Here is a 27,967-nt window from a genome sequence, read left to right as displayed (position 1 = left end):
CCTCTGCTGTGGTATAATGCTTTTGTACACGGGTTTAATAAAACGCTGATTGGCCAGTAGCCGGACAGAAAGTATAGGCGGGGCCAACAGACAAAGAGAATTCTGGGAAGGGAAAGAGCAAAGTCAAGAGATGCCAGCCCGCTGCCCAAGGAGCAACACGTAATGGGATGCAGGTAAAGCCACAGAACCCATGGCGACATATAGATTAACAGAAATGGGCTGAGTTTAAATGTAAGAGCTAGTCAGTGAAAAGCCTGAGCTAATGGCCAAACAATTTTAATTAATATAAGTGTCTGTGTGTTTACTTGGGGGATGCGAGTAGGAGAGATTTGTCCCGACCGCCGGCCGGCTGGGACACAGGAAATTTTCCAGCTACACCCCTCAGTTCCTCTTCTCATCAGTCCCTGGGCCTCGGGTCCTCACTGTCCAACCTCAGAACGACACAATCATCTGTGAGCTGATTTCGAAGAAAGGAGCAGCCAAAGTGAAGAGACAGCTAAATTCCCAGGCCACCTAGACAACGCTGGAAATGCCTTGTGAACAGGAGGCATCCACAACTCCAGCTGAGGTCTGGAAGAAAGGTGAGGGCTGAGAAGCAAGTCACTTAGATATCTGTCCTCATAGTGGCTGTTTGGGTAACGTGCAGAGCTGCAGGAAGAATCAAGCCCCCACTAACTTCCGATCGCTGTTGATGAGAAAGGCCTCCTCCTTCACTGGGCTCAGCAGGAATCCCCGGAATACACACAGATTTCAAGCTCTGGGCCACCAAAGTGGGCATGCACCTGCCTCTGCTGGAAGACAAGCTGCACCTTTGTGTTTCCTCCTGTCTATGGCTAGCATCAGCCAGGACAGATACCTACTCCCGCCAAGCGCTGGACCTGGGACTGGGCTGTAGGTCAGTGCTGTGGTGTGGGTTTAGCATGTATAAAGCCCTGGTTTGGGTCTCCAACACCAAACAACAACAGAAGCAGTGAGCCTCTTGGCAAAGTGACAGCTAATTTTGAAATATTTCCGAAGAGAATAGAACAGCCCAGTACTGCAGGTGGGGAAATTCCACACCACCTCAAGCTACTGTTTATGCAACTTACTCCACACTCTACACAACTAACTGCTTGTGCTGATATAGCCAGTCATGATTTTGCTTGCTTCTTCATTGTTTGATTGAAAAGAATGAAATAAAGCCAGAAGTGGTGATGTATGCCTGCAATCTCAACACTTGGGAAGCTGACGCTAGAGGATGATGAGTTTGAAGCTATTCTGGGTTAACACAGTGAGCTCAAGGCCAGCCTGAGCTACATGGCAATACTTTGTCTCAAAAAAAAAAAACCCATAAATTAAAAATAGAAATATTGCTCACGGTGGTAGTACATACCTTTAATCCCAGCACTGAGGAGGCAGAAGCAGGTGGATGGCTGTGAGTTCAAGGCCAGCTTGATCTCTCTCTTTATATATATGAGACCCTGTCTCAAAAAAAAAGAAAAGAAAGAAAGGTGGGTAGGTGTGTGTGTGTGTGTGTGTGTGTGTGTGTGTGTGTGTGTGTGTGTGGTGTGTACGCACACATACACACATGGACACATGTACACCACACACACACACACACACACACACACACACACACACACACACACACACACGGAAGCTTGAGGTCAACACCATATGTCTTCCTCAGCCAGTTCACCTTACTCTGTGAGGCAGGCTCTCTAACTGAACTGGGAGCTCACTGGTTCTGCTAGCTAGTGAACCTGAAGAATCCACTCGTCTCTGTCCCCTAGCTCAGGATCACAGACATACACCAGCCCACTTGGCTTTTATGAGCGTTCTGGGAACTCAAACCTGGCTCCTCATGCTTACACAGCAGGCATTTTACCCATGAGCCATCTCTCCAGTCCTTGGGACAAGTATCTTAACCTCGCTGGGCCTCAGCTGCCTTGGGAAGAGGGGGATTATAATATGATCGATAGGTCCCTAAGGAACTATGAGGATTAGATGAATTAAAGCATGTGAAGCACTTAGCCTGACACCTAATTCATCTTCCCCCAAGAAGCTACCAGCATGGCAGACTACCCCATCCCACCCTTCCCCCTCCCTCATCTCATCTCTCCTCCCTCCCGACACCGCAGAGCTCCAAGACAGAGGCAGCGTCGCTGACGGACGTTTCTGCTCTTCGATGTGCACAATTTGCAGTGGTTTCTCCATCATGTCCCTTAATCTGTGGCTTACCCTTGGCCAAATACCGAAAGGTGCGCTCTCTGCGTGGAAAAAGGCTACACGTGATGCGTTTCCCATTGAAGTCGAAGCCTGCACAGCCCAGAGAAACCAAGCACACTCACAGCTGTGGGAATGAACACAAGCCGCTTGGGAACATTGGTTCCTTCCTAGCTTCAAAGGGACAGCAGTGACAGAGACTCCTGAGGGACTGTCACTAAACATGCCTCCTGGAAGGGAGGCCATGTCTGTGTGAATAATTCAGCACGTGGTGCCCTAGAAATAGTGGAAAGAGGGAAATGATTAGTTAGGAAATAGACTAGAAAAGGGAACTGGAGGCACATGAGCACAGGCCCTGCTGTTGGTTCAGAAATAGAAAGAAGCCCTCTTAGCAAGCTTCAGAAGGCCACTCAAGTAGGAGACGGAGAGACCAGCATGTGAGGCAAGGCACACTGGAGTCTAGCCTCAGCCACTCACGGGAGAGCCCAGAGCCATCGCTGTATTAAAAAACCAACCAAACCAAACCAAACTTAGTCCTGAATGACCGCCAAGGTTCCTCCAGCTTGTAGAGTGAGCCGTCTGGACCACTGAAAGTGGACGGCCCCAAGAGCAGGCCTTGAGAGAAAGAAGACTCACCCCAGCAAAGGTCAGCAAGTCAGGTCGGGGTTCATAAGCACAAGTGACCACACTTACTACTCCTGCCACTCACAAGCAAACCAGCACTGCGCAGACCTGCCAGCTGCCACGGCTGTACCTGCAGCTCTCGGGTGGTCCCACAGCTGCTCCAGCTGTACCTGCAGCTGTTGGATGGTCCCACAGCCAGACTCCGTGGCCTGCTCACTAGGCATCCACTCAGCACTCACTCCACGAGGCCCACTTGCTTTTGATCTCTTAGTAAGTTTTTCATAAACATTAAGCTCTTGAACAAACGAAAGGGGAGATGGGAAGGATAGAGGGAGGAGATTAAATTTGTCACTAAAATCTGTTTTCAGTATTTTCACACCAGTCGCTTGGTTACTTCATGGGGACACCTGGTGCACAGTGAACCTCAAGCCCGCCTTTACTTCCTCCGTAGGACACATCTGTACCAGTATGGCTGAGAAACGCCAAGTACCATCTAGGTGAAACCTTCATCCTGCTTCCCAGGGGCTTGGTCACACCAGGTGACATTTATTTCCCTCTATTACTAACATCCAGCATCATAAACAATAACTGTGGCAGTGGCCACGGATGTCATTAGAAGTCTTGGCACCAAGGGAACTTATGATCAGCCAGTTCGCTGGCCCTGTGAAATCGACCTATTGCTCTTCTGTCTCGAACACCCAAGTTACCACCCTTCGGTGACAGGCTCTGTGGTGTTGGGGTGATATTCTCACCATTTTGAAATGGGGTGCCTTGCTGGGAAACACCACTGGAAATCAACATCCAACATGCACTACGGCATGCAGACCCTGTGTGGTATGATGTCAAGGCTCTGGCAGCACAGGACTCGCACTTGAGAACTGACTGTCAAGGTCCTGGACCTCAAAAAAGCCACCAGCCCAGACAAGACTTCCACACATAAGATACACACCTAGAAACCATTTGTTCTGAATATCCCAGATGAGTTTTTGCCATGAACAGAAATTCTATTCATTCCGACTTGACAGAGTCATAGACAAAACGCTTAAAACTTCTCTGTACTCATGTATATTTTTAGACAAAATTTTGCATTTTTGCAGTGTGTCACAGGATGTTATATAATGAAACATTACTCAAAATATTGCTTAATGACAAAAGGCTAGATTTTTTAAATTCTCACGTTACGTTTGATTGAAGAAGAAGGTATAAAGAAATCTGCCATCCATCCCGCATTCTCTAGTCCTTGTTTGTTCTCCAGAACAAAGGAAACCTAACCATCTAATCCTTTCATCAACTGGTAAATCTTCTCTATCCAGTCCAGGGTCATATTTGCCAGTCACTCTCCAAGTTTGGTTTTTCTTGCTGTGATAAACACCATGACCAAAAGCGACTTAGGGAGGAACCGGTTTATTTCGTCTATGCTTCCCTGTCAGTCAGTCACGGAGGGAAGTGAGGGCAGGAACTACAGTAGGATCCTAGAGGCAGGAACTGGAACAGAAATCATGGAGGAATGTTGCTCCCCGGCTTGCTTCCCTGGGTTGTTCAGCCGGATTTTTTTTTAATGCAACCCAGGACCACCTCCACAGAGGTGACACAGCTCCATTGACCTGAGCCCTCCCAAACCAATCATTAATCAAGAAAATGTCTCCACAGACTTGCTTACAGACCATTTGATGGAGGCATTTTCTCAGCTGAGGCGCCCTCCTTTCCAGACGCAGCTGGGGCGAGTTTACCAAACCAACACCCTCACCATTACGCTAAAGGCTTGACCTTTATAAGATCCGAGCTCTCACTTGGGTTAAAATTGTTTGAGGCTCCTTCACTGCTTAATTGAAGTCGCATTAAGCGCTTTCCCCTGGCGATACTCTAGGCTCCAAGCCAGTCCTTTGATTTATCAAGCCCCAAACCAGGTCATTCTGGCAACCGCTTCCCTGCGATTACTGGTAAACATGAAATGCAGGCATGGGGGCCTCAGACCTGCAATCCCAGCATTTGGGAGGCTGAAGCAGAAGGATTACAATTTTGCAGGCCAGTCTGCACATAGGAGAACCTGCCTGAAAAATAATAATAATAAAACAATAATAATAATAATAAAGAGTTGAGCATGAAATCCAGGCTACCGTGTAAGCAGTAGGGAAAAGTAAACACAGTAAGCATATCTAAGGAGGATCAGAGGGGGAAAAAAAACAAAAACAAACAAACAAAACAAAAAAAAACACCTCACTCAGAACAGTGTCTGAGCCACAGAGAAACAGGGACAAAATCACCTTCTCCAGAGTTGAAGTTCCCTGGCTGTGTTGAGGATGACACCACACAGTCCTTGGGCCCCAGTATCTTAGGTGGCACTCACTGGGAAAGAAACATGAAGCTATCTTTCTAGATGCCAATCTTCAACGAACCATTAAGGATCTGTCATTATCTGTTCTCATGTGGTAACAACAGGTAAACCCTGGGGTTTAAGATACCACAGTGGACCCAGAACCCACTGGAAAATTCACACTGAGGAATGGAAAGATCTGTTGTATTTTCAACGGGGACTGTGACGCCTCCGCCCTGTGGGCTCTGTGCACAGCCACAGCAGTGACACTGACTAAGGGCGGGGTTCCTGTGGAAACACTTACAGGGCAATACTTCTGATCGAGCTGGGTCTTTGAAAAAAAAAAAAAAAAAAACAAAGGCTTCACCCAAGAGTAGGGAGTAATGCAGCCCAATAGAAAGGCAGGCAACTCAGATTCCAACTAAGTCAAGCATTAACTGCCCGTAGGCAGAGATAAAAAAAAAAAAAAAGTCTGTCATTAACGGAAGGACAAAGCCTGAAGATAGGTAGGACACATTCTGGCATCTTCTGACCTCTAGAAAAGTATCTACTGATTAACTCATAATTAAGGGTAGCTCTCCAAGCCTTTTCTAATGCTAGGAAATGACAAGCCACAACCATCAACGTCCATATGAACAAGGAGAGCTCCTTGTTCATTACATGCTTTAAAAAAATGTGATCCACCTCCACTGTCTTTCTATGTGCATTGAATGACTAGCTTAGATGTAAGCAGGGCCTTCTCTTCACTTGCAAATGAGTTTGGCAGTCCCGTTCAGAACAGCTGGACACCTAGAAGTCTCTCTGCCCCTCCTGGAAATTAGCCAAGCTGTATTGCAAAGGTAGGTATCAGGGCTCACAGCCCCAGAAGGCTACCTACACATCTCCCAACTACCACACAGACTTCTGCCAACACCAGGGAAAGAAGAAAACCCCTTCTCATGCCTCCCTTCAAGGTATCCAATCCAACCACCACCTACTCGGCACAGCCAGAGGGGCAGCTGTGTCAGGGGCCAAACATCTGCCTTCAGGAAGCCAGTTCTACAGTGGTGTGATCTAGGCACGTTTACTTTCAGAACACGCTCAGCTAGTGTCAGTCTGATGAAAAGAAAGACAGGTCAAATTCCAGGTGACAAATTCAAATCCTCAAGATGGAGATGAGGAAGGTGTGCGTACTACCTCCTGTCTGATTAATACTCACTTCCCCTGGGGGCTCCAGGACCTGCTTCCTTCAAGAAGTCTTCCCTGGGTGCTCAGAGTCACAATTCCCTATTTCTCTATAGACATTTCTATCCTGAGCTCAGTCACCTATGATGACATCATGGGTCCGTGCTGCCCCTCAACCAGAGGCCAACCTCCTGGAGCTCCTCCAGAGAGCACTGACTCGCTCTCCTCTCCTACAGAGAACTAAAGCCCATGTGGAGATGGGTGTGTGCTCAGGCTTGCTGGTGGGTGTTACACAGAGAGTGACATTTTTTTTTCCTGCAGAACTTCTCCGCCCCTGTCTAACGTTGTACAAGTCCTCCGCCCTCCTCCTCCTCCCATAGTCACTAAACATGAGTGACACATGAGCAGAGGCAAGAGAAGCTGATCTGCGGATGAACCGGGAAGTCAGACACGTGTGAGGAGGAAGAGAGATGGCCAGGGCCAGCCTACAGGGATCTTCTCCAGCAGCCTGAACTTCCCAGGGGAAGGGAAGTAAGAAGGTCTCCTGCAGAAAAGTGGTTAGCGGTGAGTCTCAGGAAGCTCCTTGGGACGGCACCGAGGAGGACTCATCTGAGACTGGAAAACGATTTTGTGAAGATCAGTTCTAAGACGAGGTCAATAATCCACAGGAAGACTATCCTTTCGGCCATCGTGTCTACGGTTCATCAATAATCCACACAAGCGATAAAGATATCAAAAAAGTATGATGGTTGCGGAAAAAGGGAAATACGCACAGGAAATAGTTTGCAATCCAATTCACCAGACTCTGCCAATAAAATGAACTGGGGGAAGAAGTAGGGGAGAAGGAAACGCACGCAATGCCACCCAGGTGGTGATTGGAATGACGGTGAGTGGGTTCGGATGGGAAATGGGTCGAGGAGCAGGTTAAGCACGAGGTGTAAGCCGGTGCTTAATCATGGACAGGTTGAGTTGGAGGTGTTCGAAGGGTGTCCAAGTGGGCCTGTGCAGAGAAGCACATTAGACCCCCAAATGGTCTGCTCCTGTACCTGCCTCGGGTGGGAAATGCATGGGCCATAGATTTCCCCTCCTCCTAATCCCGTTAGGTGGTTAAAGACGACAGAGTAGAAAGCCCTTTGCCCTCTCTGAACCTTCCCATTTCTAGAAGCAGCAGTCACACTCGGTGGGAAAGCTGGAACACGGGGCTTTTGAAGTCCCTGGTGCCAGGGCAACACAGAGCAGAGCGTAAAAAGACGACGACGCCACTGGGATGTGTAAGACAACAAAGAGAGAGTGAAACTCCAAGGATCGAGCGTCAGCACTTACGATGTCTGACGGGTGATGGGAAAGGCGCGCAAGAAAAATACGGAGGAAAACATCCCAGCGGTAAACACTGGAGAAGCACAGAAGCGAAAATGCAAAGACCCCGAAAGAGAAAGAAGCAGCCACGGAGACACAGAAGAGAAACCAAGAGCCACTGAGACACGGAAGAAGTAACAACCCACAGGACGCCATGGGCATGCCTGGGCTCTGCCGAAGCCGAGACCTCAGACCTCACCTAAGAGAAGGCTGAGAGCTGCAGAGAAGTAATACAGAGAGGGCGGCTCTTTGAGACACTTTCTCTTTGGGGAAGAGATGGAGACACCCTGTAGCCCACCTCCAAAAGGCAGCAAGCCAGGCCTAGACAGGGCTGGGTCACTTGTGTAGCTAAAGCCAGGGAGGCTGTTTGGGAGGCCTGGATATGCTTATAAAGGAAGGAAGTGAGGGGGGAGGGGAAGCTCCGTCCAGAGAGAACACAGAGGGGATCCCACGAAGCAGTGGGGGAGGGTATGCCCAGGAGAGGAAGGTGGCCCACCCCAAGACTGCCAGCAATTGAAAGCTGGGTGACAACAGAGGACAGTCTGCCGGTCAGCGAAGGTGTTCACCCTGTGGACTCCAGCCTTCTGGCAACACTGGCACACTTCCCTACAGAGAATCTAAGTTCTGGGAAAGAAACCCATTCTTCCCTATGTTAACTCTAGTCTGGGAGCTTCCTGAACAGTGGCCTGGGTAAGAGGAAGGGGAAGAAGTGAAGGGTCTGCTTAAGTCTGAGGCAAGCTCACTGGTAGGCGAGGAGCCTGAGCTGAGGGGAGACTGCTGCGTCTTCCAGTTCTCTGGGGGCAGTTCCTTCCTTTTGACATGACCTCCACCAACACACAGACATTCAAAACTATAACGGAGGGCTACTGGTTACATGACTCAGTGGGAAAAGACATTTGCCTGCTGTGGATATCATTCTGTATAAATAAAACACTGATTGGCCAGTGGCCAGGCAGGAAGTATAGGCGGGACAAGGAGAGGAGAATTCTGGGAAGTGGAAGGCTGAGTGAAGAAGACACTACCAGTCGCCCATGACAAGCAGCATGTGAAGACACCGGTAAGCCACGAGCCACGTGGTAAGGTATAGATTTATAGAAATGGATTAATTTAAGCTATAAGAACAGTTAGCAAGAAGCCTGCCACGGCCATACAATTTGTAAGCAATATAAGTCTCTGTGTTTACTTGGTTGGGTCTGAGTGGCTGTGGGACTGGCGGGTGACAGAGATTTGTCCTGACTGTGGGCCAGGCAGGAAAACTCTAGCTACACTTGCCACCAGGTCTAATGACTTGAACTCAATCCCTGAGACCCACACAATGGAGGGAGAGAACGTGTTCCCACAAGGTTCCATCTTTGGAATCTCCACATGTGCCATGACACACAGGGGACACACAGGTGAGTGCACACACAAACAAAATCCACGACACACAGGCATCCATCCACACATGTGGACACACACATACAAAATAAACAAATGAATGTCAGTTTTAGAATTTATCAACAGTGATAATGGAAAGAATACTGACAAAAAGGCTCGTGTGACGTCTTGAGTGACTTTCCAGAATCATTCTTTTTTTTTTTTCTAGTTTAAAATAAAACTGGGAGTCACAACGAGGGATGTACCACTGTAATCCCAGCCCTTCCGAGGTTAAAGCAGGAGAATGGCTGCAAATGTGAGCCAATCTGGAAGTCACATAACCAGTGTTTAGACAACCAGTACTACATAGCAGGACCCTGCCTAAAAGAACACCCTAATATTATCCAAAAATGAATAAATCGCAATTTTACATGCGTAAGTCCTACAGAGCCAAATTATAACAAACAGGGTCAAAATGACCCTTGAAAAACTCGGTGCTGAAGGAAAATGGAAACTGGAGTACTGAGGCAGCAGCTTCAGGAGATCTGGGAGACAAGGGTAGCTTGAAGACCATGCATTTAAATGGAAATCATCACTTCACAGCGGTACCTCGGCGTAGCTTATGCCTCTCATGGGTGTCCTGTTCTTATGAGGTCCACTGATATATTCGAGACATCGGATGCAATGGGCAATGTTCAATCTCTCCACTTTTCCTAGTTTGAAATCTATTCCCTGCCATTCAAACTAAACTTTTAACCTTTTATTGGAGGACCAGAAACTTAGCGAGTCATTTCATGCACCATTTACGCTTATTTAAATAGGCAAAGGACTAAAATACATTCTAGGATCACTCTATATCAACCATTCCTCAAGGTTCTCTAGACATCACACATGTCCCACCCCCCAAAATATACTAACGTCTACATCTGAAAGATGCATTTCTAAATGAAACCTTTCAGCTCATGGAGAGGGTGGCGCTTAAGTCCCCATTCACACTCAAGAACTGAGAGCAGTGAAGAATTTTTCCTTCTGTGTTTCTTTGTGGTGAAACCTTGGCACGTAAAGGCACTTCACCAGATGCTGAGAGGAGACTGAGGATCCCCAGTGCTCACACAGAGAGCACTGCTTGGGGTGGGGGGGCTGAAAATAGCAGGGTCATCGACCAACGTCAGGGCAAAGAGCCACAAACACATTCTCATTCACCCCAGACATCTGCCCCAGCAGCGCCACAGCAAATCAATATATCCACAGTCCAGGTACAGGACACGCATGATAAGAAGGCAAGCGGCCCAGCAGGGACTCAAAACAGTCCACTCACAGAGACTTCTGCACGGCTCCACCAAGAGCAAGCCTTATTGCGCCCTACCTAGTGGGGGAGCAAACGGACTTTTGTTCTGAAATTTTAAATGAGCGCAGCTCAGAAAATGCTAATATCAAATCAACAGAAACACTAAAGACCCAAAACAAGTGTGCGGGCAACAGACGAAAGTCCAGGTAATCATATTCAAGATGAGGGCTAAAAGCATTTCCAACTTTCTGAAAACTCAATGGGAACTCTTGGTGCCCTTGATTTCATCCACAGGTCCACTTTCAGATGGTCCACTTTTTAAATTGGAGTCTCCCTCCTTGAGAGCATGACTGAACAATGCAGCCCAATGAATATTAGACTTCAGACTTGAGTCAAAAGAAACATCTTTTATTTCCATTGGAAGAGGCTGTTTAGAATCACTCCCCTTAATTGCAACGATAAAAATGTTTGCTTCAGCTTTTATTGCAACTGTATTTCTTCCTGGCTTGTTGATTTGCACTAACTCTGAGCCTCCAGTATGCCCAATACTAAATAATGAAGCCAGAAGATTCCACTGACAGCTTTCCATCAACTAATGTGGACCAGCTTTGCATCTATATACATTGAGAACTTTGCTTTCCCATATTCCTTGTAAGAACTCTGAGTGGCCATTTGTACAGAATTTACCCCAAATCCCTAGGAAGCCATCTTTCCTTCTAGATGGAGCTAGAAGTACCTGTTGGTTTCTATTACTCAACCTCAAATATAAAGCAAAATAAGAAAGTTGCACTCAAAACTCCCTTGTAACTCTAAAATTTTGTGTAAATACATAAACTGTTTTCAACACAGACGAGAAAAGAACCTGGGCTCTTGACTATATGTAGGCACTGAGGGTGGAGCACTGGCCATGATGGCAGCTTTAACAATGACTTTGCTTTCTGTGCTGGTATTTACAACTGTGCTAAAGGTTCCCGTAGGTCCATCCTGAATTCTCAAGTGACCCTGTGAAGTAGGCACTGACAGGATAGAAAGCGGAGGCTGGGGGCTGAGGCAGTGGCTCAGTGGATAAAGGGCTTGCAGTAGCATGCAGACATGAGGATCTGAGTTCGGATCCCCAACACACAGGTAAAAGGGCAAAGTGTGGCAGTGTACGCGTAATTCAAGGGCTGGGAGCCGTAAATAGAAGGCTCCACAGCTCCCAGACCAGCCAGCTAGCCTCACCAATCAGTGAGTTCCACGTTCAGTGAGAGACTGTCTCAGTAAAGAGAGAGGGGGGAGGGAGGGAGAGAGAGAGAACCACAGAAGATATGCTCACATGCACACACACTCACCACAAACACAGGTACACACACAAACCACACATACACATATATACACCACATACACTTCACAGAGACACACAAAAACACACTGAGAGAAAGAAAGAAAGAGAGAGAGAGAGAGAGAGAGAGAGAGAGAGAGAGAGAGAGAGAGGGAGGGAGGGAGGGAGGGAGGGAGGGAGGGGGAGGGGGGGAGGGAGGGAGGGAGGGAGGGAGGAAGGAAGGAAGGAAGGAAGGAAGGAAGGAAGGAAGGAAGGAAGGAAGGAAGGCCAATGGACAAATGGATGAACAGACAGAAGGACTGACAGGCAGACTGACTTGCAGGAGTTAAACAGCTCAGCTGACAGGAGGCAGACTTGACCATGGACCCTGCACCTGGCTGAAACCCAGGCATGGCACTGTAACGTGCTGTTTCCGGCAGCAGTCATCTGACGGCGCCCTCAGAGCCTGCATCTGAGCATCAGTCCACAAAGACTCTGCATCCCAACTTACACAACTCAGACAGATGTTCAGGTGTCCTTTATACTCAACCCAGACTAAGTGGATGTTTCAAGGGGAGGTCAGATATACTAAGGGAAATATTATGGAAAATTTGACCTTACCCAAAACTATTCAAAATTATCCAGAGATAATTCATGAAATTGTAATCAAGCAAGTAAGTGAGCTTTCAAAAGGAAGCAAGAATAAACTATATGTAATTATTCTTAATAAGGATCTTACTTGTGTTAATTAATTAATCTCATCTGTAAATTTATTTAGGGCCCTATCAATTGTACCACCACCATACAAGTATCCCGTCCCTTTACATTATTAAAGCCTTCCATTAATACTTATGAGTTCACAGGAAAAAAATGAGAAAATTTAGAATCTGGAACAAAGTTCTGACTTTTTTCTCTCTCGACCACGTCTCAAGGCCTTCAGAGATCACGGCACCGAAGCAGACAGACAGAAGCCGATCCTCGGGTTTGATAAGCAGCCGATTCTCTGATGTCATCTGAGGAACAACCGCAAGACTGCACCTCCCCCATCCTGAGAAACTTTCTCATGGCCACCTTGAAGTGCTGAGGTCCTAAAAGCATTCTTCTCTGGCAGTCGCTGTCGACATATCCATCCCCTCAGCAGATTAAAAGCAACCGAAGCGATTGTTTCTCGGGGGCCTACTTTGTGCCAGGCACGTTTGAGGTATGGTGTGACACCCAACCTAGAGGCTGCCAGCACTGGCATCCCTCTCTAGAGAAGAAGATTCACAGCCAGAGATGGAAGGGACCTGTCCCTTGTCACACTCCTGTGAAGCAGCAGTGTTAGACAGTGGCCCTGAGCTGGCTGGCTCCAGCTCCACCCTCTCCACCATCCTGAACTGGGTCTCAAACACCAGGCTGCTCTCTTTCTGCCTGGGACCCTTTCTCTAACCCTCCCACAGCTGCTTGTTTTGTGTCACTGGCCATGATGATGTCGCCTTGTCATGATTGAGCTGTCTCTCTGACCATTCTGGACAAAGCGGCCCTGACCCTCTCATTTAATACCGCCCTGTCTTAATTTCCCCACTTAAAATCTCTTTTAAAGAGATTCTAAAAAATCTCTTGTAAAATTTGTTATTGCTCAGTCATTTGCTCCCTTGGTTTTTTTTTTTTTTTTTTTAAGTTACTATTTTTGACACAGTCTCCTGTAGCCCGGACCGGCCTTGAACTCACTATGTAGCTGAAGATGACTTTGAATTTCTGATTCCCCTGCCTCTGCTTCCCAAGGATTGGGATTACAGACATGTACCACCATACTCAGTTTCTGCCATGTTTAGGATCCAATCTGGGGCTACCTACAGGCTAGGCAGGCTTCCCCCACCTGAGCTCCATTCCCCACCCTCCCCTGTTACTGACGTCTCTTTTGCAGGCAGCAGCTCCGTGAGCTGGCAGTTCTGGGTTGTGTATACACTGCCGTATGGAACCCCGCGGAACACACCTGGGCACACAGCAGTGCCTGGCAAACACCTATGAGTGACTGGGCATTCACGTGCCCCCTCCCCACACGGAGGTGCAGTAGAGAAAGAATGTTGGCCAAAAGTGCAGAAGGCTAGATCCTTCTGTCACCCCCACCTCCACCAGTCAGGAGAGGGTTCCCCAGACGATCTCCCCTCAGCTCAACTTCCAATATCGGATCATCTTGCTGGGTGAAAGAGACCCAGGGTATAGAAGACCCCAATTCCAAAGGGAAGAGAAGCGCAGAATTGCCACCCACCCTCACTGGTTTCTCTTGCACTGACACCCCAATGCTGTTACAGCTTCCCAAGAATGCGAACGGGTTAAGCAAAGTTACAGAACAGACAAACCCTATTTCATTTCACAGGGGCAAGTTTAGATTTTTCAGAAGATACCAAACCAAGGTCACTCGACATGTCCTAGTTTTACTTTAAAAAAAAAAATTATCTATTGCAAACTTCAGAGCTCGCACTCAAATACAGAGGCTTTTGAAAAATACTTAGATAACATGACCAAATACGTCCTAAAACCAGTCATTATCTGCTAGAGTCCACCAGGAGCCAGAACTAAGGGAAAACAGAGCTTTGAAAGCACAACCTTAAATGTATAGCTTCTCTCTTTTTTTTAAACTGGCCAACTGTCTCCTAAGATTAATAGGAGTAGAGGTGTCTTCCAACACAAGGAAAAAAAACACTAAAACCACACCATGGGAGGCCGGATTAATAAAAGTCTGAGTTGTGATACATTTCAATTGGGTGTTTTGACCTGACATATTCTCTGTTATCCGAAGTCAGGTGTCAGGGGACCACTCATCAGGTGACATTATTCCCAGAATGTGGTCAGAAAAAAAAAAAAAAAAAACATGTGCATATTTTTCTAGAAATAGAGTCCATAGCTTTTACCAGCCAGGGCACTGAAATGGTTTCTGAGCCATCTGCTCAATTTAAAACCTGTTCTCAGCTCTGCCACCAGGAAACACAAACATGTCAACATGTCCGAGAGACTCGAGGCTGGTGAACACATGAACCTTTTCATTTAGAAAATCATGCTAACACATGCATGACTTTTAAGGTGCTCTTCTGAGAAGAACTTCAAGGCCTGAAACCAATCTGAGCATTGATTGGTAGACGGATCTCCGGAAGGCAGAATGGAGCATTGTGTTCATCATTCAATGAAACTACAAAAGTCAGAGGCTGTTGGAAGAGGTGGGAATGGGGGGGTGGGTTGGAGGGGAGGGCTGGAAGGTGGGAGGAGGGAGGACAGGGAAATCTGTGGTTGGTATATAAAATGAATAGAAAATCTCTTAATAAAAAAAAAAAGTCAGAGGCTGGAAGGGGCACAGCACTCCACTCATCCATGCCTCTGACTGACGTCACAGGCAGCGAAGATATAGCCCAGCAAGGAGTCAGAGGCCACACAATACCACAGGTAAGTGCTACAGATGTTCAGGGGCAGCACTGTGCCTGTGCACGGGATAAACACGACTTAAAAATGAAAACGCAGCCTGTGGTTTTAGTTTGTGCAGAGACTGAAGCCTGGATCTGAAATTAGGTTCACAGGGCCGGATACAGAACATGCTCACACTAGCCCCAAATGACTTGGTTTATTAATGCAATTATGAGGGGCTCGTGTTGACCATGGTTCTTTCCTCTGGCAAATTTCTTCCCTTTTAACCACAAGCACAAACCAAACACTGCTGCTAACCCATTAAGCATTCCTCTGCCTGTGAGGTCGAATGTGTACAAGGGTAAAACACAAAACCAAAGGAGCCTTTGAGAAGGCAGCACACGGTAAGAGCACTTCTGGTGAGTCATCTGTGAAGGGTCTTTCTGCCACACCAGTCCCCTGTGCTTCGACGGCCAGGGCTCTGATTCATGGGGTCCTACGGGAACAGACTAGTATCGTAACTGTGATGGAACCTTTCGGATTCCTGCTTCACAAAATTCTTCAGCAGTGTTGTGACAGCCAAGACCCTGGAGCTCCTTTCTCTGTCTAATTAAAGCATTTGTCCCGAAGTGATTTACTGTATTTGTCGTCACCTAGGGTGGATATATAGACTGGCGGCTTTAATGACCCTGCTAATGAGAGTGACTTCTATCAAAACCTTAAACAGTGGGATGTTCTCATTCTCTCTTCCCTCTCTGCCTCTCTCACTTCCCCCTCCCTCCCTCTGTCCCTCTGTCTCTCTATCTTTGTCTCTGTCTGTCTCTGTCTGTCTCTCTTTGTGTCTCTCTGTCTCTGTCTCTCTCTCTTTCTTTCTCTCTCTCTCTCTCTCTCTCTCTCTCTCTCTCTCTCTCTCTCTCTCTCACACACACACACACACACACACACACACACACACACACACACGAGTAAACAGGGACGTAACTTACAATTGCCCCCACAGAACAAGAAGTGCATTAGTGTAAATTAAGAAATACAGCCACATGGCTTGAAAGGAGGCCTTACCATAATGACTTCAGTCTGGTCTTAAGCCAAGGAAATAACACCAGCATCATTGCTGATGCCGGACAGGTCGCTCACACACAAGCTAAATCCTCTCCAAGCTTGAGCAACTTAGATGTGGGGCCAATTTAATTCTTAGGAATCACTAACTTTGATGAGACATAATTCATATTGACTGCTTAAAACCAACCCAGTTACTCCTAAAGGGAGGAAATGACATCATCGCCTGAAGCATGGAGGCAGAGGCTGTACAGACGGAAGGGTCCTCAGGGATAGCCTGGTGCAGTCTTCTGTTGAAACAAGCCAGAAAGCTGAGACTCTGATAAGGAGACTTGCCTGAGATCCCAGCTGACAGGGGACAAAGTCACACGCTGAGCCCTGTCCTCCCCCGACTCGTGATAGAGCACAGTCCTCACATACGCCGTAAGCTGTGGACTAAAACACAGAGCGGGGTTTTGCCTGGTGTGTGCAAACACTGGGTTATTCCTCCGCACTATAACGTAACAAAATAAAACGCAGAGTCTTCTCATGGGGTAGTTGGTAATATACTAGTTTCCCAACATAATTACTGGGAAGCCAGCTTCCCTGAACAGGACACAACTCTACAGATCTAAAGAGGTATCTCGATAAATACAGATGTAGTATATTTACAAATTAATGAACATCTTAATAAATCTAAGTAAATATACCTCGATCTGTGTACACAGTATACAGACATGGATTGTGCTCATGTTTGTGTGTCACACTTCCTGTGAGCCACCCATTGCTTGGGCTGGAATTTTGGTTCCCACATTCTGAAAACAGACTATAGTGTCACAAACTCAAACCCTCCCAGGACTGAGAAGGCTCTGACTCAAACGGTTGCTTTCGTAACAGGGAGGGAGTGGTGGAGTCGGCGGCCAACCGGAGTGTCACAGCACTCAAGGGCCTCCGTGTCTGTGTAAAAACACTGGTGCCGCCGCCGCTGAGTGAGTACACCTGCAGGCTGTCTGCAGGCCTGTCAGCTGCCAGGCTCACTGTGGTGGCTCCGAACCAGGTGATCTTGCAGCTCAGCCGTTAGGACTCTCTTCAGATGCACACGGAACATGAGGTGCGTTAGGATTCCAACGCAGTGCTGACTGCTTTTCTGCCCGTGGGAGTCAGAAGTATGGGTAGGATATTTGCTGATAGCAAAACGTGATACCTTCCCATAGTTTCCAAAGATGGAAATACCTCTGAGAGGTCAGAGGTACTGAAGGCCTTTTCACCTGTGATGTCACCTGGAGAGAACAGGTCAGAAGTTCCTGTTCCTTTTCAGGGAAGATTTATCTGTCACTTAAGCAAAGTAGGAATGGGCCGCATCTGTATCCCCCACTGACTCTCAAGGGTACAACATCAAGCCATGCCCACAGCTCATCCTCCATGGTGGGCATGTCCAGCTGGGCCTTGGCATTTCAGATGGAAATGTATCTGTTGCACTAGCTACTTCAAGACCAAAAAAGATGCTAAGTCACTTGCCCACTGTGACCTTGAAGCCAAGGGGAATCCAAGGAGCAACAAACAGGAACAGGGCGAATCAGAGAAGGTTCTCTGAGACAGTAGTGTCTGCCATGGGGCCTGAAGCATGGGTAGGAACTGGCACAGTGGATGACCTATGCAGAGCTGGAAGGCTCTCACTCTGAAGAATGTGGACTAGAGGGGGGAGACTCAGGACTCAAGAGGAAAACAGCAGTAAAACAAAGGGGCACATCCCAGACCAAACTAGAGACTTTCGGCTTCTCTGATCCGGTTGAGAAACCAAGGAAGAGTTTTAAGTTTCTGGGTGGCAACTGAGATAGGTCACTCTGGATATCAGAACAGTAAGAATGGAAAGCAATGGGTAAGAGACTCTTCCTCTTGGGCTCCATTTTTCCTTACTTTCTAATAAGAGGGAACTTAACCATCCACGCACAAGGGGGGTATGATAGCCAACTACCATGCTGCAAAAAAAAAAAAAAAAAAAAAACAGAAAAAAAATTACAGAAGACTCCGGGTACTTACTTCCCTTACTCTAACTGCTACCCACTTCATAAAAATGCACCCCCTTCTGCAACCACTGTTCTCTTTTCCAGACGCTCTCCAGATACCACGCTACACAAGGCCATGATTCAGGCTCCACCCACCAACCTCAGTACCTCTCCAAGGCTGAAGATAGATATGCACTTCTTGCATATGCCTCCAGCTTCAACACTAGGCTCAAAAATTGCCTCTGGGGGAAACTACCAGGTATCACCAATGCAAAAAAACACAGACTTTTAGAAGGAATAAAGCAAGGAATTTTTCATCTGTGCTGGTTTATTTTCTGTTGCTATGATAAAGACCACGATTAAAAGCAGCCTGGAGGGGAAAGGGTTCGTTTCATCTCGCAGGAAACGTCCATCACTGAGGGACGTCAAGGCAGGAATATGGAGGCAGGAGCCAATGCACAGGCCATGGAGGAACTCTTCTTGCTGGTTAGGGTTTGTTTTTTTTTTTTTTGGTTTGTTTTTGTTTTTTAATAAAACTCAGGACCACCGGCTTGGGGGTAGCTGTGCCCTCCTACATCAGAAAACTAGCCAGCCCACCATGCATAGCATTTTCCATTCTACTAACGTATTCAGTGGGCATGAACATCCAACCCGATCTTTCAAGTTCACGTGAGTATGCCATTGATTAAACAGGTACAGCACTGACTGGCTTTAAAACATGAATGACATGTTTAAAGAAAAAGATATTACCAAAATATATATTTACTTTATTTACCCCAAAGTCACACGAAGCTTCTTTCTTTTTTTTTTTTTTTTTTTTTTTTTTTTGGTTTTTTGAGACAGGGTTTCTCTGTGTAGCTTTGCGCCTTTCCTGGAACTTTCTTTGGAGACCAGGCTGGCCTCGAACTCACAGAGATCCGCCTGGCTCTGCCTCCCGAGTGCTGGGATTAAAGGCGTGCACCACCACCGCCCGGCTGCTTCTTTCTTTTATATATTTGTGTGTTTTGTTTTTGACAAATATTTAATGTCACACACCACAAACTGTTCACAGTGCTGGGGTTCGAACAGTACCCTGCTTTCTAGGAGTTTATGCTCCATAGAAGCAAGGTAGGATGGCAAGCAGAGTAGCTCAGTGATGGAGAGATTGGCCAGCCTGGGTGAATCCCTGGGTTCAATCCCCAATACTGAAAAGGAGGGGGTCTAATAAAGAAATTGACTAACAAAATTATCTCAGTGATAAGAGCAGTGCGATTAAGGTTGACAAGACAACAGGACAGGACAGGGAACACGCTCTTGAGAAGGGTAGCTATCCATCCAAGCCATAACCTGCATGACAAAGCAACCAGCCTTCCCAGAGCGAAATCCATCTTCCAATGCAATGGAAGGACGGCACAGTTAATCCAGACACTAGAACAGACCTCCCTAGAGGTTCTAAACCACATTCCCCTAAAACACTGCAAGCCAGTCAGTGTTAGACACTCCTTACAGCTGGCTCAGACAGGGGGAAAAAATATATCAATCATGAGAATGAATAACTGCATTACAAAGTACAAAAGAGAATAAACCCAGTGGCAGAAAATATAGAAAAATTGGGGTGTAAAAAATTCATGCGCCTGGATCCAGCAACCAAGTGAAAAGAAGATCGATGATTGCCCGCGGGTCAGCAGGCGGTTTCACCTGAGAGGACTATCAAACGGGTGTCTCAAAGAAACTGAGAGAGCCGCCCTCCACACAGAACAGAATGTCTTCAGGAGGCTGAACAGGAAAGCGGGCTGGGATCCCGCCAAGCAGGTCCTTCCTTCCTGAGGGGGTGCCAGGGTCTTTCCATGACGCAGCCTCCAGCTCCCCCTGCCTCCTTCAGCCCTCTACACCGGGCATCAAGTTTTAGATTAGCAGGGTTCCATTTGCAAAGTCAGAAAACAAGAGCAAATACCAGAGGGGAAAAAAAGGAAATGGTGCCTTCAACGGACTTTGACTAATCCGAAGTCCAAGAAATTATACAAAACAAAGAAGTTCTGGAAGAAGCAGAAAAACAAAAACAAAAACAAAAATCTGAGGGACAGTTTAGAAAATGAAACTGTCCAAAAATCAGAAATTAACGAAGTAAAGTGATCTGATTGAGTTGGGGTTTTCTAGGCTCCGACTCTGAGGAAGCAATGCTGTTTCCCAGAGTCAGAGCTGGCTCAATTCCATCATCATTAGCATCCTTTCTACACTTTCAGCAAAATAAAGATGATAAATCTTGACTGTTTGTCTACGGTCTTCCTGAAGTATGACTGAAATATAATACAAGGCACCTCTGTCAAGTGAACTACTTGATAAGCTTTGGCATATTTAGGTAAGTGTGAACTCACCCCCACTGTCAAAATAATAAATATTTCACCTGTGCCTCCATTATATTCTATCTCTCCCTCATTCCCAGACATCCACCGGTATGCTTCCTGTCGCCATGGACTTAATTTCATTTTCCAGAACTTTGCATAAATGGAATCATATATGTTCTTTTGGGGTAGGGTGGGTGTGAGAGAAGTTGGTCTGGCCCATCCACAGAGCAGAATTCCTTGGAGATTCGGCTGCATGTATCACAGATTCATCCGTCTCTGTCAGTATGGATACACCACAATTTACTTAAGCATCCCTGTTTGTTGCAAATGAGTTTCAAATTTGAGAGCATCACAGACGAAACTCCTGTGAACGGTCACGCACAAGTCTTACTATGAATGGTTTTATCTCTCTTGGTAAACGTTTAACGGTAGATAAGTCATACAGTAAGTACATGTTTAAAAGATAGCCATACTGTTTTCCAACAGGGCTGCGGTCTTTGACATTCCTAAGAGCTGTGTGGGAGGGTGACAGCGGCCCCCTTCCTAACCTACACTTGTTATGGGCAGGGCTACTGACTTTGGCCTTTCCAGTGGGAACAGGCTGATATTTTGCTGAGTTTTGTTTTCGTTTGTATCTCCTTAGTGATCGGATCATGGAGTATATTACAATATGCTATTTCCTACAGAGGTACTTATTCAAACCCTGTGGCCCACTTTTAAATTGCACAAACTGGGATTTTTCTCATTACTGTTGAAATTTTAGTTATTATTGCAAGTGCCCTGCCTAAATCATATTGTGCAATTATTTACTCCCAGATACTGGCTGGTGTTTTTTCATATTTTTGGACATCTTTTAAGAGGTAATTTTTAAATTTTACAAAGCTTGATCTTTTTAATAATTGGGGCTTTGGGGTCGCTATCGTTTCTTCCTCTTTTTTTTTTTTTCTTTTGCTGAACTCGAGATTATAAGATTTTTTTCTGCTATAATTTTTTAAAGATATTTGGCAGGCTCTTACTTTAGGTCTATACCATTTTGAGTTAACTTTGTACGTGGTACGGGATAGAGGTCAAGGTTTCTCCTCCTCCACATGGCTACACAGCCCAGTCACTTGAGAAGATTGACATGTCCCCCACCGAATTGTCTTCTTGGCACCTTTGTTAAAAGCCAACTGATGGTTCATGGGAAGATCTGTTTATAGACTCTTGTGTCCCGCTGGCAACACTACAATAAACTCTAAAGTCAAATAGTGCAAATCCTTCAATGCGTTCTTTTTAAAAATAATTCTTAGACCAATATGGGTCCTTTATCTCTCTGTATAAATTAGTATCAGTCTATCAATTTCTATGACAAGCCTTACTGAGATCATGACAGACTGCTTTAAATCTACTGAATATTTTGGAAGAACAGAGTTCTTAATAATTCAGAATCCTCCCAGCCATGAATACATCATACTCTCCATTTACTTAGATGTTTATTTCAGCAATGTTTTATCATTTCCACTGAAAAAGTCTTGCATCTATTCTATCTAATTCATCCAATTTCATCTTCGATTTTCTTACACATGATATTTTTAATTTCAGTTTTCAGTAGTTCACTGCTAATAACATAGAAACACAACTGATTTTTGTGCATTAGTTTGGATCCTGCAAACCGACTTGGTTGGTCCTCCAAACTTTTTTTTTTTTTTTTTTGGTCTGCAAATAAAGAAGGTTTTACTTCTTCCTCTGTAATGTATGCACATTTTCTTTCTTGAAACTTCCTTATTGCACTCTTGGATGGTGTGGAAACTGCAGACAGAGCAGCTCCCTTACCTTGTTCCTGATCACGGGGGAATATTGTTCACTCTACCACCTCTAAGACCGTTCCTGCGGGTGTGCATAGATGGCCTCTATTGAGTTGACGTGATTTCTTCCTGGTTCTAACTTGCCGAGGAACTTTACCCTGAATAGATGGTTCATTTTCTCAAATACTCTTTCTGTATCTATTGAGGTGATCAGACAAGCCTTCACTTTGACGCTGTCCACACAAGGAGTCCACAGGCAGCTCTACAAACATTAAGTCGGCCTTAGAGTCCTGGATATAACCCTCGTTTGATTATGATGTACTCTCTGCTTGTTGTGGTGCTTGATTTAATTGACTACAATTTAAAGCTTTTGCATCTAAGGTCATGAAGGAGGATACCTGCCTGCAGCTGTCTTGGTTTGGAATGCCTTCGTTGTGCATTGGTATTATTTCAAACAATGAATTAAGATGTTTCTTTCCCTTCTATTTTCTGAAAGAGTCTGTATAAAGCAGGTAATAATGCATCCTTAAGTACACAAGATAAGTTATAAGTAAAGCCATCTGGGACCCGAAGTTGTATTGTTGAAGACTTCTAACTATAAACACAATTAGTTGAATGGTTATAAACCGACTTAAGTTATTCGAGCGGAATTGGGCAGTTTATACATTTTAGAGCAAACTGTGCATTTCATCTAAACTGTGGAGCTCACCGGCATAACCCTGTTTATAACTTATGTGTCTCTTCCTTTATAACGTCGGTAGGCTCTGTAGTGATGCTCCTGTTCCCAATCTAAACAGTGGTGATGTCTACCCTGCATCCTCTCATCTCCATCATTCTGGCCGAGGCCCATCAACTGAAAAAGAGAAAGACTCTGCCTTTTCTGTATTGGGTTCCTGTTTTCTACTTGTCCAACTTCTGTTATCTTTACAAACTTCCTTACTCTTAGTTCAGTCTGCTCTTCGGGGTTCAAGATGAAAGCGCAGATCTGTGATTTGAAGTTTTACTAATCTCAGTGTCTGGTGTGATTAATTTCCATTAAAAAAAAATTACCCATATCTTACCACCTTCATTCATCTTATATATACTGAATGAAATGAGTGTACAATTCATAAAAAAAAATTTGAGTGTCTATTCCATGTCAGACACTGAAGCGGGCACCAGACATACATTTTCTTAAAATAGAGCTTTCCCTTCTTCTACCAACTGAACACCAATAAGGTGGTGCTAAAGCCAATATTCCTGGTTATCTTCTTGATACTTGGAAAGTATCTCGGTCAATGAAGCACAGAAGGTTTCTTGGTTTATTATAATGGGGAAAAGGCTGTTTTATAATAAACTCATAGTTACATTCCTTTCTTATGATCCAGCAGTTGCTAGATTATTTTTTAGGTCAGTAATTTGTAGTTCTACTTGCAACCAGAATAATTTTTATTCTCCCACTTACACTGTGAATAAATTACGCATTTGAATTTGATAAGCAAATGTAGGTATTTCTATGGTCCATAAAAGATAATTTTGAAGAATGCATTCCACGTAGTTTCATATATTTTCTCTTTTCTTCCTTTAAGGATATTTTTATTTTTATGTGCATTGGTGTTTTGCCATGGGTTGTTGGGTCCCCTGAAACTGGAGTTACAGACAGGTGTGAGCTGCCATGTGGGTGCTGAGAATTGAACCCAGGTCCTCTGGAAGAGCAGTCAGTGCTCTTAATCACTGAGCCATGCCTCCAGCACCCTCATATATTTTCTTAACAAGAAAACATTCTAGTCATTCTATCCTCATTTCAAAATGCTTAGAACGTGTGTGTGCAGCGTGTGTGTGTGTGTGTGTGTGTGTGTGTGTGTGTGTGTGTGATCTAAGTGAATGTAATTCATGGCAAATCACTGATTCTAACATCATTTAAATGCTGGCCCTATCCTACCATTGAAGTTTTCCAGAATGCTATCAGTGGGTCCTATTAAACGTCAAGGCATAATTTTAAGCAAATATAGAGTTTGAACTTCAGTTCACATTTAAATCTTTGCTCATCCCCTGCAACAGTAAACAGCTCTGTGTTCCTCCTAGTTAGCTAAGCCTCCGCTGAGGTTTTTTCATGGCCTCATGTCTAGGTCTTCATTTCTGTTCCATATTCTCGATCTTAACTACTTTTTCCATCACCTAGGAAATCTGTAAGTACTGATGCTGGAGTTCCACTCCCGGAGGTTCCTATCTAGCATATTTAAAAGTAGAGGTGTTTAAAAGCTCTCCCGGGACTCAAACCTTCAGATTAATCTGGGCTGTCTCCAGTAAGCCATCTTATCATGGCTGATGGCCAGCCTGTACCACCACACTCCATCACCTAATTCCCCTAGAGATTTGCCCAGCCTAACTCTTAACCAAACACCAGTTCAAAAAAAAAAAAAATTCTCATGCTCAGTTCGATTCCATGTCCAGAAATTCACAGACAACATATAAACTTATTTGGGAAGTTGAGGCAAAAGAATTGTCCTAAATTCAAAACAGTCTGGGCCACTGTGTGAGACCCTGTCTCACACCAACAACAAAGTTAATTCTTAACTGTATTTTATCGGATCCTATGGCGCCCACTACTAAATTTCAAAAAGAAAGTTAGACTGAGGTGAAATTAACCCCATCATTTGAGAACTGAGGTTAAAAAGCCATGGATTTTTTTTTTCTTACTTCCATTTAAAAGATGAAGACTTAGAGATATCTAGACCATGACTGGGAAAAGTAAAGAGACAACTAGCCAAACTAGTGGAAACACATGAACTGTGGACCAATAGCTGAGGAGCCCCCAATGGTACTGGATTAGGCCCTCTGGATAAGTGAGACAGTTGTTTAGCTTGAACTGTTTAGGGGGCCCCCAGGCAATGGAACCCTAGTGCATGAGCCGGCTTTTTGGAACCTAGTGCCTATGGTGAGACACTTTGCACAGCCTTGTTGCAGGGAGGAGGGGCTTGGACCTGCCTGAAATGAGTGTACCAGGCTCTGCTGACTCCCCATGGGAGACCTTGCCTTGGAGGAGGTGGGAATGGGGGGTGGGTTAGGGGGGAAGGCTGGGGGTGGGGTGGGAGGGAGGACAGGTTGATATGTAAAATGAATAGAAAAATCTCTTAATAAAAAAATAAAAATAAAAAAGACTTTCAAGCCTTTGGTGCTATTACAGAACATATGGTAAAATTAACAACACCCGAAAACCAAATATGTATCTCACTGAATCTTTACCACTATCCATCTTGTTCCACCACTTGTGAATTTCAAACAGATTTTGAATCCCGACTCACCTGGGGTTCCAAACCCACTCACATCAGAGCTGAGACCATTATTAAACTTTGAGTCTTCCCGGCATACTACATTTTGCCAGGCCACTTCATTGTAATTACCATTTCAGCATCTCAGAGTGAGCACAATAACCCCAACCTCACAGAGACAGAGCGAGGATTAAGAAATAAGGGCGTTTTGGCACTGTGTGAGGCACTCTAGAAATTTACAGTAGAAATTCTGTCTCCAGGGAACTATGGGAACGGCAGCGGCATGTAAGAAGCTGCGCGCAGCTACATGTCTTGCAGAGAGGACAACCACACTTCAGGTGCTCTGGCCACCTCTTCTCGGAGGAATAGTTTGGAAACACTATTGCAGCCCTCACGCACCCCAGGCTGATTAAACTTAATAGCAAACACAGAGAAGTTTCACCACCACCTACACACACACACACACACACACACACACACACACACACGCCCCCGGGAAAAAGCTAAACAAAACTCTGCCAGGGTGCAAAGCCACACACTCATTCTGATCCCTGCCAGTGGAGCTTTTGTACCTCTGGGATGTAATGGATGTGCATGCTGAAACACGTGTGCACGTCTGTGTGTTTGAACCAACATGCATCCATAAACACTATGAATAATACTCGAGAGAATGTACAGCTTTCTCCTAAGGAGTGCTGGAAGCACGTTACTCAAACCCTATCACTTTCATATCACCCCCTACCCTGAGAGCAAGAGAAGGATGGCGCTCTCTATCACTTTGGGGCTTCCCCTAAGCGCAAAGTCCAGGTCCACAAAGAAGACGGTGGCCAGGCCGGCTTCCCAGAGTCACACCTGCGCCCTCACACACCCTCGGCTGTCCCATCAACAGTGCAGGTCACCTGGGAGAGAACCAAAGTCTAGAGGGAATTCCCTCCGCTGTGGAGCGATGAGAAAGCGGGACCCTGATGAGTTGGAGTTTTTTTGTTTTTTTTGTTTTTTAATAAATAATAAATAAATAGAAGGAGGAAAGATCCAGCAGTCATGAAAGAGCGAGGAGGTGGCTACTCACCCAGCCCTCGAAGGTGTCCGAGGCTCCCGCCGTGCGCAACAGCTCCTGGAACTGCAGCGTGCAGTTGGCCACAAAGTGGTCATAACCCAGGGGTGTCTCGTGGAAGACGGCCAGCTCCAGGTGGTCGCCGTCGGTGACATTGGCGCAGAACTCCTCGTTGTAGGTGGGTTTGTTGGTCTTCTGCTTGGTGCTGGTCTGGCCCACGCGCACCTGATCCACGCTCACCGTCAGGTAGGGGTCCAGCAGCTGGTGGCCCTTTTTGAAGAGCGAGTGCCGCAGGGACCAGCGGGTGGGCTGCAGCCCCACAGCCTCTCCGATGCGGACCCTCAGATAGCCATTGAACTTCATTGTGCCGGACGACATGCCGGCGCTGCTGCCGGGGCCCCGTGGGGGCCGCGCTAGCTGGCACCGGGGAGCCGGGAGCCCGGGCTCAGGGTAGCCCTCGCCGCAGCCACAGGCTTGGAGACAACTCCCGGGAGAAGCAGCGCCCGAGCCCCCTGCCACCGGCCATTCCGCCTCCTCTAAGGGACCTTCCCCTCCCCTCCTTCCCTCCCGCCCTTTCTCTCGAGGTGGAAAGGAGGGGAGCTGGGCTCCCAGCCCTTGGCGGGCTGGTGGGTTCCCGACCGTCCCTATGGAGCGCGCGGAGCTCGCCCCTTCTCCGGGGCCGGGCAGATCGTCTCCCCGGAGAGCAGGAGCGACCCGTCCGGCTAGCTCCAGCCTTGGCGTCTCTGCCCCCGCCTCCGCCCGCTCCTCCTGCCCCCGCCTCCGCGGGCTCACGCTCTCCCCCACTCGGTGAGCTGCTGCGAACCAGGAAGCAGCCGCCGCCGCCGCAGCCCCGGCCCGAGCCGCACGCCACCAGGCTCTAAGTTCTCAGAAGCCGGGCGCGGGCTGCTGTGCCTTCCGGACCCCGGGGGTGTGGCGCGCCGCCGGCAGCCCGGCCTTGCAAGGTGGGTGCTGGGGTGCACCCGGTGGAGGAGGTCCGCGCCCCCCGCAGGCAGCCCGGGCCCTGCGTGCTCCCGGATCCCTGCTTCTGGTTGCCAGGTTGAAGGAGTGTTTCGGGCTGGGGGGCTGCCCTAAGAGGCTGGACAAAAAGAAAGAATTCGTGGTCGACCGCCAACAAACACCTGAGGCGTGGCAGACAAACCCAGAGAGTTGGCAAGCCCGGAGGATGCGGAAGATCGGCAGCAGGGAGCCCTACCTCCCACCCTAAGCGGTGGCCTGGAGCCACTGCCCTTTGGTGGCTAGAGGCCTGACCAGGGGCGGGGGCATGATAGGGAGGTAGCTTTTCCTAATCTTTACAGGGACGGCTCATCCCAAGGTTCATCTTAGACTCATCCTGTTTGTGCGCCTTTCCTGCAGAGAGTAATTAGTTGTTTTGTTTGTGTTTTTTTTAATAGGGCAATGATAATGATGGAAATCCTGTGCTCCTCCTTCCTTGGAGAGGTGTGTCCCTGCACAAAGAGCAGGAAAGGTTGGTTCTGATGGAGACAGACATACATGGTCAGGGTAT

General features: G+C 46.6%; 1 protein-coding gene across 1 annotated transcript in view; it reads right to left on the bottom strand.

Moving 5' to 3' along the window:
- Prkch (protein kinase C eta) overlaps positions 1-27,180 on the bottom strand; it is a 209,214-nt gene extending 182,034 nt beyond the window's left edge. Inside the window, exon 1 of the mRNA XM_059279583.1 lies at positions 26,458-27,180. Within this exon, the coding sequence (XP_059135566.1) occupies positions 26,458-26,820 (363 nt within the window). The 5' untranslated portion in view covers positions 26,821-27,180. The remainder of the gene's footprint in view (positions 1-26,457) is intronic.
- Between the last annotated feature and the right edge of the window lie 787 nt (positions 27,181-27,967).

Source organism: Peromyscus eremicus, chromosome 14 (genome assembly GCF_949786415.1).
Source record: "Peromyscus eremicus chromosome 14, PerEre_H2_v1, whole genome shotgun sequence".
Taxonomy (NCBI): domain Eukaryota; kingdom Metazoa; phylum Chordata; class Mammalia; order Rodentia; family Cricetidae; genus Peromyscus; species Peromyscus eremicus.
This window is presented reverse-complemented; position numbering and strand designations above follow the sequence as displayed.